The following is a 14,148-nucleotide window of genomic DNA, read 5'->3' as shown; positions in this document are numbered from 1 at the left end:
GAAATATCGCGATGATTAATTAACGTGGCCAACGCTTATAAAGTGAAAACAAGCCATTCCGCCGATAAGAAATATAACACAAAATCAAAACAGTATACAAGCTAGGAGTCAGTTAGGGGAAGTATGGTAGTCGAAAACAGCTATGTGGACAAGGTCATGTAGATTTTGTGTCCAGGTGAGCTTGAACCCGTGAAGATTCCGGGGTAGAATAGGTCTTCAGCAACCCATGCTTGCCGTAAAAGGTGACTATGCTTGTCGTAAAAGGCGACTAACGGGATCGGGTGGTCAGGCTCGCTGACTTGGTTTATGCATGTCATCGATCCAAATTGAGTGGATCGATGCTCATGATGTCAATCACTGGATTGTCTGGTCCAGACTCGAATATTTACAGACCGCCGTCATATAGCTGGAATATTGCTGAGTGCGGCGTTAAACAACAAACCAACCAACCAACCAGGTGAGCTTGAAGAATGAAGAAAAGACAGTGGTAATGGCGAACATCTTTTATTACTGAGGTTATGGATGTGAAAGATGAACACACCAGCCCGAGGGTAGGAAACTCATTTAGACAGTTGTCGATAAGAAAATAATTACTCTAAAGAACACAACAAGGGACCATTAAAACAACCGTTACAAAATGCAGTCCGCATCCCAGGAGTGATACGGAGACCAATGGGAGAAATAGACATTTTGGTTTTTGAAATACTGCAGCAACACGATCTGTTTATAGAGGCCTAGACCCGGGTTAACTGACAGTCCTACCCAATATGATTCAACTCGTTAAGGAAACGTTTTCTCAGTCTACTAACTCAACTTGATGGTGAATAATGTTTTATTAATTTAACAGTTAATGATTATAACACTGAGACAATGTCTCACTTTCACTCGTAGCACTAATTACAACGTCTAGATCTAGATGGAAATGATCACCTGATATTTTAGCACTCTCCCTTTAAGCCGGTCTATGTTCTGTGAAGGAATCTCGAGGACGCCCCCCTACAACCCGACTTCTACCCTACCGCTATGTATATTTACACCCCTACTCTAGTGGACGCTGAGCATTCAATGTGCAAAACTTATTTTTTTAAACCCTTTCGTTATTTTTAGTTATATTTGATTAGGGAAAACAATATTTGCACGACCTCTGTGCTTTTGTTTGGGGCCAATACACGATCTAATCTGGAGAAAGGTCGCGTAACGAATGAGATATCATCCATCATGGCTGCCGGATGAAATCAACTTAACACAATCGCGAGAAGTCGCCTTTCCTCAGGAAGGTGACGCTACGTAAAGAGAGGCATTAACCAGTCAATATGAAACGGGTTCACTGCAACGCGGAACACTTTCTCAACAAGAACGAAACACTGATCTGTCTGTACATACACAAATGTGGCGCGTCACTGAATGGTTGTTTAACATTGAAATTCATATATTAGGGGCATTAGAAAAGTCTAACGGAATGAAAGTGTCAACGAAATGTGTATCAATCCAGATAAGCAAAGACTTCTCACAAAATTACCATCACTCTTGTATCTCCAAACAGAATACAAAAAAAAAATTCGGGCTGCAGGTAATTTGATTACCTCTACAGTGGTAGCAAGACCACCCTAAATATCCCAAGTCTTAATTTGCTAGTAGTATTGTCCGTCCCGAGGGGCCATGGACAAATGATGACCCTTGGGAACTAATCAAATAACGGGACTGATTCTAGAGCAGAGGGTGATCTGATGGCTGGGTTATCACTGAAGAATATAAACTGGACTGAACTTGAAATGGACAAGGACCATCTCAGCGCTTGTGGTTTAACAGAGAATAGATGCCCTGACCAAGAAGTGACCGTCTTTTTTCGTGTAAAGTATATTTCAGAATCGTGACATTACGCTTGACCAGTATAATATAATCACCACATATTGTGTCCTAATCTTGCAGGCTAAATAGAAAATGGTCACTTTTGGTCTCAGACGGTTATCGCACCCGTAGCAAGGTGATAATACCAGACAAATGCATGCAGATACAGTTAATCTAGGGTATCACGTGACTAGATAGTACACACACCGATCGACTTAGCACTTCACAACGCAACGGTAAAAGATTCTGCCATGTTGATAAAAACGTTCTTTTTACAAAACTGAATGCATTTACCACATAGTCGAATGTGAAACATTTTATGCCCTATATACATTCCATGTTAGTTGATAGAAATAAAGAAACATCTCGTATCGCCAACCCTGCACAATCATGTACCCGTATTAGGGCCGATATATACTCATAATCTACCAGATGTAATGAATATAGGAACTAAATTTCTATTCGAAGATTCTAAAGTTCACGTTGACGGTACAAATAAACGTTCTCTGTCACCATGGAGTTACAGGCAGATCCCAAAGGCCACTTTAGCATGTGTTTCCATTTTTACCAATCGCAGCATCAACTTCAGAAGTAAGGAATCCCAACTGACCTTTAACCACAGATTGATATATCCGTCATGTTCCCTTCAAATGGTCAATAACGCTAATTACTACAGCAATAGGATTAACTGAGTTCGTTAAAGCCAATTGTTCGTTATATCAATTATCGTTATTTCGGAAATAAATGTTACAGCTTATTCATATTTTCTTTCTGGTCTGATTCTTTACCTCACACGAGACACTAAATGGGAAACTCACAACTCGTGGCACATTCTGTAGATATTATTTATACAACTAGGGATGTACTATACTAAATGAAACCATGTCAGGTTAGAAATACTGTTATCACCAGACCATTACTGCCAGGCAAACGAAAGTATACACTGATGGTTGCTAAACATTACACAATAGAGAGGTGAGGTGAAATGGTATGGGGTTAATTGTGTGTGTGTGTGTGTGTGTGTGTGTGTGTCTGTGTGTGTCTGTGTCAGTGTCTGTGTCTGTGTCTGTGTGCTTGTACTAGTCCAGATTATCAGGACGATGAGTGGTAGCCCACCGAGATACCATGCTTTAGTTTAACATGAATACCCCATTCAGACACAGTATACATACTCCGAGCCGACCAGTCCTTGTTTTAGCCCCTTAATGCTGGGCACCAGGTAGCAACAAGTATCATCTTTTAACGTCTTTTGGGATCGAACCCCGACATTCCGCTCTCTGGCTGGACGTTCTACCGCAAGACCACGAAGGCGGTCTGAACAAGCAAGAAATGTTATTCGATGGTGATGTATTTGATACAGGTATCATAGTTGTGTTTGGATCTTAGGTTTGCAGTGCTTCGTTTGGTAGCGTTTTGATAACGTTTGTAATTTTGGGGTCAAATCCAATTCTCAGGTGTATACTTTCTTTTGCCCGACAGTTCATTTGACTGACAGCCGAATTTTAATTGCATTGGCTTAACCTAAAGCCACAATATGTCAAACTACATCATAAACGAAGACAACGATGTTGCACATTTTGCTGCCACGGTAATTGACGCCACACAATATCTGGCAAGAAAAGCCTGTATCCATTCCTGCAGAATGATGAAGTGTCTTGACATGAAGTCCGGCACACGGTTCATGAATGCGTCACAGCAACAACCACGAGTCGGGTACAGAGACAGTCGCAATCAGGACAAACACTTCACTTCAAAGAACCACAGACACACGGTAACACACTCGTCAAAGTCAAAGGAGGTTCATTGTTTCAATAAACTTCAGAGTCAGTAATAGAATGTTACGTGAGTTCATGTACCACGGTGCGTTGATAGGTGATCGTTGAGCAGGAGGGCTTGCCATGAAGGCCATGATAATGCTGTTAATAGGTCACAAAAGTCCTGGACTCTGATTGGTCGCATGGAAGGTGCGTCACATAGGTACAATGTTATGGTTAATTAACACTCATGTTTATTGGTCAGTGACCATGAGGAATGGGATGGCAAAAGTGATCGATTCTAGTTGGTCGGTTGTTCTACGTGATTCTGAATTTTGATCAGCAGTGAATCGAAGATCATTTGTGCACGAAGCTTATATAAAGATGACGATATGTCACCAATGAAGCGTATGATGAAATCCGCAGGTTCGGGTTTAAACTATCCAGTTGGCTATTTCATCGTGTTGCACACACTGTGCGTATCTCGTAGCGACGCATTTAAAAGACCCTATGCCACCTCTGTGTTGACATCCCCCTTGAGCTTGCCATGGGAGTTGTGTACTCCCTCCAGCCTGGGCACCACTGATTTTCTGTTGCATCGCCGAGCTTCTTACTCCAGTGTGCACAGTCATGTTAATGTCCGTCGTACACTGCTGGAGTCGTCATATGTCGCCGCCATCACGTGTTGCCATTTTCCTTGTCACAGTCTTCCTCGTTGGAGTCGTCGAGGTCTTCATCCGACTCCAACGTTGTCTGTGATGCTGCCTGGCTCGCAAGCATGATGCTGATGACGTCCACGTCGGTGGGGTCCACGAGGTCGAGGGGACGCTCACCCTCGGCTGTCAGGATGTGTCTATTTGCGCCTTTTTTCAGTAGGAACCTGTAGATAATAATAATTATAATAATAATAATAATAATGATGATGATGATGATGATGATGATGATGATGATGATGATACACATATGTATGTTCGAAGCGCTGCATTTCTATTACCCCGGTCAATGGTTCAGTGTGCACTCGGATGTTTTCATTCTCAGCTCCCTAAGGAGTAGACAACTCAAGCTGTGTATGAGGCGCTGGAAGATTAACAGTCGCATTTCAAAGTCACTTGCCAAAGGAGACACCACAAGTACTACATGTGCTTCAGTTTGGGGCAGGACCGAAGCCCCAGAAACACTCAAAGGTCAAGCTGCCGATGACACTCACCTATCCAACTATTCTCCGTTGCATAAAGTACGAAATGCAAGGTATAACTGGGATATATTCTTCCCCGAAACTGCAAAGGGTGCTCAACAGACTGTTTAAGGAGTTTGTTTTTGTTTGTTGTTTAAAGCGTACTAAGCATTATTCCAGCTATATGACGGCGGTCTGTAAATAATCGAGTCTGGACCAGACAATCCAGATATTGACTTCATGAGCATCGATCTTCGCAATTGGGATACCATGACAAGCATCAACCAAGTCAGCGAGCCTGATCACCCGGTCCTGTTATTCGCCTCTTACGGCAAGCATGGGTTGCTGAAGACCTATTCTACCCCGGATTTTCACGGGTTGAGTACATATGTAACAGTACACACAATTCAGAGTTTAGATTTTCTAATCAGTGACCTTATTGTATGTGTAAGCTTCTAAACAGAAGGAAATATGCAGTGTATGGAGGTCTATTTACAAATAGGTGTTAGCATAAAGCAAGACTCTGTGCCATTGTTGTGTATTCCGTTTCAGCCTATTAGAATGGAACACACACTCAACGAATATCCAGAGGGCATGTTCTATTTCTGATATTACTGCCTTCATAATGTAACCTGTGTAAGAAACATTGTACTTGCGCCAAGCATAACATCATTAATCGGAAACACATATTGAAATGTCCTCTATAGACATTCTGTTCATTTGCAGCAATTGCCTCAACGCTCATGACATATCACATTTAGCATATCGCCAGAATTTATGGTAACTGGGTTAATTACGCGACTAGCATTGAACATTATTCACATATCGACGGGGAACTGCGACGCAGGTTTGCAACTGAGACGGCGAGGGGATAAAAACAGTGACTGTGGTATGCATAATGATCAGTTCTTGTTCAACTGCTCTTGGGGAGAAATTGATAATGGTTTTTGTTTTGTTTGTTGTTTACTGCCGAACTCAGCAATATTTCAGCTATATGACTGTGGTCATTAAATAATCGAGTCTAGATCAGACATTCAAGTGATTGATATCCCGAGCAATGATCAACGCAATTTGGAACCATGCAATCAACCAAGTCACCGAGTCTGACTTTACGATCTATTTAGTCGCCTCTCACGACAAGCATATGTTGCTGGGGACCTTAATCGGAATTTTTACGGAATACTGGCGTTGTGTGGGGTTGTGAACGCATGAAACGGTTCACTAGGCAGAGTGTTAGTCAATGTATTAGATTTTAGTTTTCATGAGATCCTTGTCTTCCGACTCCTGGCTGGAAACCAATTCAATAGTGGCGCAGCTATATAACCTTTATCCATAAATGAATCAAATGCTTACTACATTATACATTCAACATATTAGATCAGCAAAATTCGATCTATTTGTGGAAGAAATCAACAGTTATTAGAATAACTGAAATTCGGAGACCCACCGGACAATATCCGCATGGCCTTCTGCGCATGCTGCGTGAAGAGGCGTCCAATGGTCTCCATCCAGCATGTTGACGTCAGCACCGTGATTAACCAATAGGCGAACAGCGTCACAGTTTCCGTCGAGCACCGCCTGGTGAAGGGGAGTTAACCCTGAAACACAAGACAGAATCTTTCAATACAAGAAGGTCTCAACAATAAACTCTTCCTAGGTTGTTTGTTTGTTTGTTGTTTAACACCACACTCAGCAATACTCCGGCTATATGACGGCGGTATGTATACAATCGAGCCTGGGCAAGACAATTCAGTGATTGACACCATGAGCATCGATCTACGCAATTGGGATACGACGACGTGAATCAACCACGTCAGCAAACCTTACCACACGATCACGTTGGTTGCTTAAGGCCAATTCTAACCGGGATCTTCACTGGGGAAGAAGACTAGTGTGAGTTGCCGAAGACCGTTTCTGGTCCGTACCTTCACGGTAGCTGTTCCTAATACTCAGTACGGCTGACATAATGCCAACCATAGCATTGGAATAAACGAATAAAAATAAATACTTACCCCTAACACAAAAGTTCAAATGTTCTTGAAAACAAAACAACATTATTTATAAAGATGGGACATTGCTTTCGCCACAAACGAGTATCTCACCGTTCGATAATACTCAGAAATGAAAGACATCAGCTCCACTCGCCAATGCTTTTATGACATTTAGATGGAATTAAAGGATTAATATTCTCTCTAAACGTAATAAATGCACATTCCAGGTGTTGGTATGTGATCTGAAAACTGTTGTATATTGAGGCACTTTAGAAGCAATTTGATCATATATGGCCAATTTAACCAATCATGCCAGTTTGACATATTGTATACAGTTGCAAGAAGTTAGTAAATGAAACAGTCATGTCAGTGCAATAATATCGCTGATTCAGCAACATTACTCAGTGGCCATAACGTCAAAGTTATGGGGGACACATGCAGCGCCGGATATTAACACACGCAACCATGAATCTTCTTGAGGAAGGCGAACCACGGGGCACTAATTGAATCTGAGAGATTCAGTCAGTTAGTCCACCTTTTACAGCTCAGTTTTGTCGCCATTTCACCGTGTTACATTGTCACTTTACAGACTGATAAATACATATTAAAAATTCGAAACCATTTTAAACTATCTTTATTACATATTTATTTTGTCACCAGAAATACACTTTAAAAAAAGAAACACACAGGTAGATTTTTAGTAAATTTATTGCACCTAATAAAGTCGATGTATTTAATTTAATATCATAGATATTGAACTCAGTATCTCGTGTGACCGGCTCTGCATCTCCTCAGCACTAACTGGATAAGTGTACGAATTCTGTCCTGCGGAATTCTGTGTCATTTTGCTTGTAGCGCGTTGGCCAGTTGTGGGACTGTCTGCGGCGTGTTCTAACGTTGACGTACACGTCGATCGAGTTCATCCCAGAGTGTTCGATTGGGTTGAGATCGGGAGATCTCGACGGCCAGGGCAAGACGGTGATGTTGGCATTATGTAGGTAGTCTACCGTGACACGAGCTGTGTGCGTTGGAGCGTTGTCCAGTTGAAGTGGCGTGCAAAAGAAGACTGCGATTCCCCTCTTTAGATACGTACTGTGGCGATGTTCCGATCACCAGCGCTGAGTCTCGGCATTTCCGAACTTGAAAAATGTTGACAATTGAATGACAAATTATTGGCTTATAGTTGCCTTTTTATAGCCACTGCTACGAGTTACAAATGCCATATCTTGCACGTGCATTTTGCTTTACCGTTTTCCTCAATGACATTTTTGAACAAGTGTGAAAACAATGCCGTTTAAGACATTGCAAATCGACAATGGCTGCGTTTTGACAAATCGTTTGTCAAATATCAGGCCATCAACATTTTCCAATAAGATATATCTAATTTATATACCAGGTTTTTGTGTAGAAAGGTTCAATGAACTACATACTACCTGTGCGTTTCTTTTTTTGAAGAGTGTAAGTTCATATATGATCTGTACGTTTTAGACATTCCTTTAGGTCGCGTTCCTGTATTCCGGAAATGTTTATGTGTACTCTGCTTTGGGGTGGTGGATCCTGCTTTTATTGCATCCTAAACCCCAAATTATGTAAAGATGTTCTGTCTTGACACCCGGTCTGACATGACACTAGCGGCCACCTTGGATTCCATTGGGTGTTAAGGTCTTCCACATCACAGGCGAATGTATGTTAACATATCAATGGGATATAACCTACTTTCCCACCACAGTGACGTCAAAGGCAGTCACTCGTTCAGTAGAGTTTAACACTATATATCATGTAAGGAACATTACACTGTCACGGCCTGGTTACCGCGAGACGCGGTCCACTGACGCCTAACACACTTCACCACACTACACACAAAACGTCGGGCCTTTTCTCCTTTGCGAGGGAAACAAATTCATCACCGTGGACAGAAACTATAAGTAACACTATGTTATAACTTAAATTAATGTTACATTAAAAATGCAGTGCTAAGGATATCATGTGGTCTTCAATCACACTATAGCACAATGTGGTCCACGTGGGAATAGCAAGTAAACGTGACCATTTTGTCGGGTTGTTTTACTTTTCCAACACAAAAAAAGGTAGTGAACATGTGCCCAATGTGTCAGTTGATAAATACCGCCAAAATAGATTGACGTTAATTTATAACCACAACAGATAGTACAACAAAGTGCTCATGTGAAAGGTTGTTTAATTTACCATCACAATAGTCAGTAAACATGTGCTTATAATGCGTCAGGTTGTTTAATTTACCACCACAATAGTCAGTAGATATGTGCTTATAATGCGTCAGGTTGTTTAATTTACCATCACAATAGTCAGTAAACATGTGCTTATAATGCGTCAGGTTGTTTAATATAACACCACAATGTAATTATAGAAACCATGTGCGTCTTAATGCGTCAGGTTGTTTAATTTAACACCACAATGTAATTATAGAAAACATGTGCTGATTAATGCGACAGGTTGTCTAATTTACCACCACAATGTAATTATAGAAAACATGTGCTTGTTAATGCGTCAGGTTGTTTAATTTACCACCACAATGTAATTATAGAAAACATGTGCTTGTTAATGCGTCAGGTTGTTTAATTTACCACCACAATGTAATTATAGAAAACATGTGCTTGTTAATGCGTCAGGTTGTTTAATTTACCACCACAATGTAATTATAGAAAACATGTGCTTATTAATGCGACAGGTTGTTTAATTTACCACCACAATAGTAAGTAAACATTTGCTTATAATGCGACAGGTTGTTTAATTTACCACCATAATTGTAGTTAACATGTGCTTATAGATGTCAGGTCGTTTTATTTACCACAACGATATTCAGTAAATATGTGCTTATTGATGTGTCCAGTTAGTTTTATTTACCACCACATGACATGGCAGACATGTAGGAAGTGTTTCAGGTTGCGCAATTTAAAACCACAATAGATAGTAAACACGTGTTTATTAATGTCAAGCTGTTTAATTTACCACAACAATAACATGTCTACATCTGCCCAGTGTGTAAGGTTGTGTAATATATGACCCTAATAGATAGTACACCACGTGTTCACGTGTCAGAATGACAAATCGAAGCGTAATCTAAACCTATTACGTAAAATCTAGATTAGTATTATGGAAGTGGTAGTTCTTACAACATGGCGAGGTGAAGGTTGGCACAATGACCGTCAGTGTGGCAGAAACAGGCCATCTGTAATAACTCGCAACTGTGATCAGATCGACGAATTTGTCCACATAGAGTGGTGACCAGTGGTTTGTCTGTTCCATTATATATTACACCAAAAGCTGGCATGGTTACTGTACTGTTTTCACAACGTCTATACCACGTTTTATTCCAGTCTATGCGAATGGCACCAACTGAGTGGAACTGCCTTTGCAAACATATCTGAGCATCCAGAACAAAGTGGTTCCTCAGCCTGTACGTGCATGTCAGTGATATTACGATGTCTGTGCCAGTAACGTCGCCAGAAATAACGTTGAGAAGGCAACAAGCATATCATTACCCATCTCCGATCAATGCGTGTAGGTACTTAATGAGGAGCCTCGCGAATACCTCCGCGGCAGATGATGGGACGGCGTGCAGATAAATACCGTTACCTTCTCCATGGGTGCATCCTCTGACATCAGCCAACATCACCGTCGTCCTGGCCGACGTTACAGCAGCAGTAATAGTACAGAATATAATGATGGTCATATGGTTCTAACCACGCTGTCAATTACGAGCACTTTTCAGGCGACAACCGCAGCCGTACTCCCCGGCAATGAGATAATGCTTGAATGAGACATATGGGTACAAATAGCCGGTCAATTCTCACGTTTGTATCGGTACTTCGCGTTATTTACAGAATGTGTGCTTGATAGTTTGGCTTGTAATCAATCTACAACCCCAGCCACCAGTTCCAAAACAAGGCGACAATACATCTCTCGATTGAATGAGACGTTAAATCATATATGTGGTAAATTCTGACGTTTGTATCGGTAACACGCTTTATTACGTATTTTACCGGTTCAGCAGGCCAATGCTTACCCAGTCGCTAACACCTGGTGTCATCATTGGTTTTCGGTGATCCATTCATATAATTTCACTGCTATTTTGCCCTTTACGCCCCATGAGATCTGTTTCGTCGGATAATCAAGACTTACAGAATGGGTGTTGAGGTTTGGTTTGGTATTGATCTGTGTACTTCACCATTCTGCATCGCTGGTAATGGCGACCTGATTCCATGACGATCACGCAGAGGGGTTTAACATGACTATCATCGAATATCATAGCACTACGGGGTTATAGCGGAAGTAATAAAGTGAAAACAGCGCCAACATTATTCTTGTCCTTGAGTGACTTCCCCGATTCAGTGTGGCGAGATCGATAGGAAAACACCAAGTACTCCAAATCAGCTGACGTCAACATTCAAAGGTCAGAATCTCATCGCCCATTCAGAAGTTGTTTGTATACTCAGTTGGGGCTCAATTTCCGATCGAGCATTCAACACACAACAGAATACTCACTTCTATAAGCAAATTGAATCTGTAGCTTCGTACCTCTCATCGATTACATCTTTCCTGGAAAGGTCATACCTCAGTTATATAGGCCTTCATTACGTGTGACGTCAGCTGCTAAAAACGTAGCAGTGTACTGCTCTACTTCGAATGATTGCAAAAAAGAGGCACCGATAGTCAGACTGTCAGATCGTCCAGTGCCAAGCGGCTCAATGATCTTAAGTGCACATGAACTTAGATTGTTGTGTTTGATCACTACTTGGGTAAATTAAAAAATAATTTATCACGTGACTCTGTTCATAATAAACATGAACAAGTATTTGTTAATCATTAACCCAAGGACTCGTGACAGTTTTACCAAGTTAACCCAGAAAGATGAACATACTAGAGCAATAGCTCTTTCCCTCTTGAACCAGTATTTCATCATGGACAGAACGTCCCAAAGGATTTGAATGAGGCCATTGTAACATTAAGCATGGATGATTAATGTATGTGATGAACGTGCTATTGCATCTATATTCTGAAAGATGAATTATTCACAACGTGTCCCATTTACAAGAATTAAGGCATCTTATCTTTAACTAACAGCCGCTTAAATCGATTAATATATCCTAATAGTCCTTTCAACCAAATCGGGTTAGAGGCAATTCAGTGCAAAGTGATCGCAAACAAGCGCTTAGTGTAGGAAGCATCTAAAGTAAGCTGGCTTATTGTCATCGCCTCATTTAAAACAACAGAAGCAATTATACGTTAATCCTCCAGAGTAGAGTGAAGTGTGCGAGTTTGAACAGGTTAATACCATCAACGTGTCCCCTTCAGTAACGCCAGTAGGATCTGGCCTATATTTGCTGTTTCATGTTATACATCTGGGCCGTTGAGCTTATATATCTTCAGCCGTTACCGTGGCAACAGGAGCAACAGCCACCTGTTCTGCGACTGGTATGTCGAGTGTTCCCATCTCTTCCACTTGGCGTTTGATTTTAAGCGTTTTTGCTTACCCACGTCACACTAGTTTACAGTGTTGACATACAAAATAAATATTGTAGACTCTCTGTGTTGTTATGCGTGTGAGAAAACGGATGCTTGTAAATATCCCTACTATGCAGTCTTCCGAATTACAATAAACATTGATTTGGGGTTAAATCGTTGGTTTCGTCGTGGACACAATGTGTCTGACATGGGTAGAATTTATGAAACCTGTTCATGGTGTCACCACCTTCTTTTGTGTTGGTGAATAATTGACTTGCCTTTGCAAGTGTTTGTGACGGGCGCCATGGGTACAATTAAGAATAATCAAGATTCTAAAATTTTGACTGAAACCATCAATTACATTTAAATTAAAAAGGAGCCCCAGTGAGATGGACCTGATCCTGTGGAAAATATAGACTTCATTCTGGACTGTTAGGACTGGGCGCAAAGGGCAATGCCATGGTTAAGGGACCGTGAGACAGACCATGGTACAATGCTTGAAGCCCATTTCTGGTGTCCCCGGCTGTGATATCGGTGGAATATTCTAAAAGCGGCATTATACCCAACTCATCGTCTGCACTTAAGCTTCCTTGTACTTTAACAATGTCAGGAAATATTCCCGGTGTTCAGATAATTACCCTTTAAAATGCCTGTGTTATATGATTCTGTACATCACAGAAAAAATACCTTTCTTGCACAGCTATTGAATTATATCGATTGTGGCATTTAAATATATGGATTCTTCAAATGTTAATTGGGGTCACGGTGGCCCAGTCATCTAAGGCGCCACGATTCGCTGTGCAGAGTTGCGGCCCTTGGGCACGTCAGGAACCTATGATTGTGTGTTTGAAACCCGGTTCGCCCCGATTATGTTTCTAGGTTTGTCCGCACCATACCCGTGCTCGTGGGTTTCACCGAAGTGGTAAACGTCTGAGACCTGAATCACTTCGGGCTTTCCTCCCACATTAAGCTGACACGCCGTGATATAACTGAAATACTGTTAAAAGCGGCGTTAAACCCAACTCACTCACTCAAATATTAATTGAATAATAACTTAAGTTTATTTCAGCGAAAGAAAAGGCATGTTTCATAGCAGGCCTGTATGTTATACAAGCCTGAACGATTCCAGAATCGTGGCCTACTTTGCAAGCTATAGGAAATGTCAGGTGATGTTGGCATCGTGACCCTTAAGTCAAGGTAAGGTGGTGTAGACATACTACTAGTCGCTAGCAGCAGTACCTGCCCTTCTAAGCTGGTCTTTGTCTGAAATAGTTCCATTCCCTCTATGCCATGCACAAGAGATCAGTCTGGCGATATCTCCAATCCTCTCCGAAACAAACGGCTGACATTTACGTCAAGGCTTAACATGAAAGGCAGCCACATGCTGTACTGGGAAACTATTCCGTCATGTGATCTTTATGAAATGCATAGCACATCCCTGTGGCATAAGAGAAACTACAGCTCCGAGAAGAATGTCTGTAATTCACTTGTAATTCCCGGTATTATAAGTGAGTGGGTTGGTTGTGTTTAATTCCGCTTTGAACAGTATTCCAGTCACACCACGGCATGTCAGCTTTATGTGGGATGAGAGCCCAAAGTGATTCAGGTCTCAGACTTTACCATTTTGGTGAAGCACACTAGCACAGGTATGGCGCTGACAAACATAAAAACATATCGGAGCGAACCTGGATTCGAACCCACAATCTTGGGTTTCTGGTGCGCCAACGGGACGCAACTCTGCACAGCGAATTGCGGCGCCTTAGAAAACTGGGACAACCGTGCCCCGATTGAGACTGTCTGCAATGGGGCCATAATGTTAAACAGCACACAGTCGTATTGGCAACATATAAATGTCAGAAATAATCCACACTCGAATCATATTAGGTCTTCTACTAAG

The 14,148-nt window shown here is 41.5% G+C and overlaps 1 protein-coding gene across 1 annotated transcript in view; it reads right to left on the bottom strand.

The window, feature by feature from the left end:
- Positions 1-488: 488 nt before the first annotated feature.
- The window catches only part of LOC139442679 (protein phosphatase 1 regulatory subunit 27-like), a 36,540-nt gene continuing 22,880 nt past the window's right edge, over positions 489-14,148 (bottom strand). The window contains exons 2-3 of the mRNA XM_071223554.1: positions 6,224-6,374; positions 489-4,482 (exon numbers count right to left, since the gene is read on the bottom strand). Of these exons, the coding sequence (XP_071079655.1) occupies positions 4,281-4,482; positions 6,224-6,374 (353 nt within the window). The 3' untranslated portion in view covers positions 489-4,280. The remainder of the gene's footprint in view (positions 4,483-6,223; positions 6,375-14,148) is intronic.

This window comes from Haliotis cracherodii, unplaced genomic scaffold, assembly GCF_022045235.1.
Source record: "Haliotis cracherodii isolate W230 unplaced genomic scaffold, xgHalCrac1.p SCAF_5, whole genome shotgun sequence".
NCBI lineage: Eukaryota > Metazoa > Mollusca > Gastropoda > Lepetellida > Haliotidae > Haliotis > Haliotis cracherodii.
Note: the sequence above shows the minus strand (reverse complement) of the source record. Positions and strands in the feature narration are given on the sequence as shown.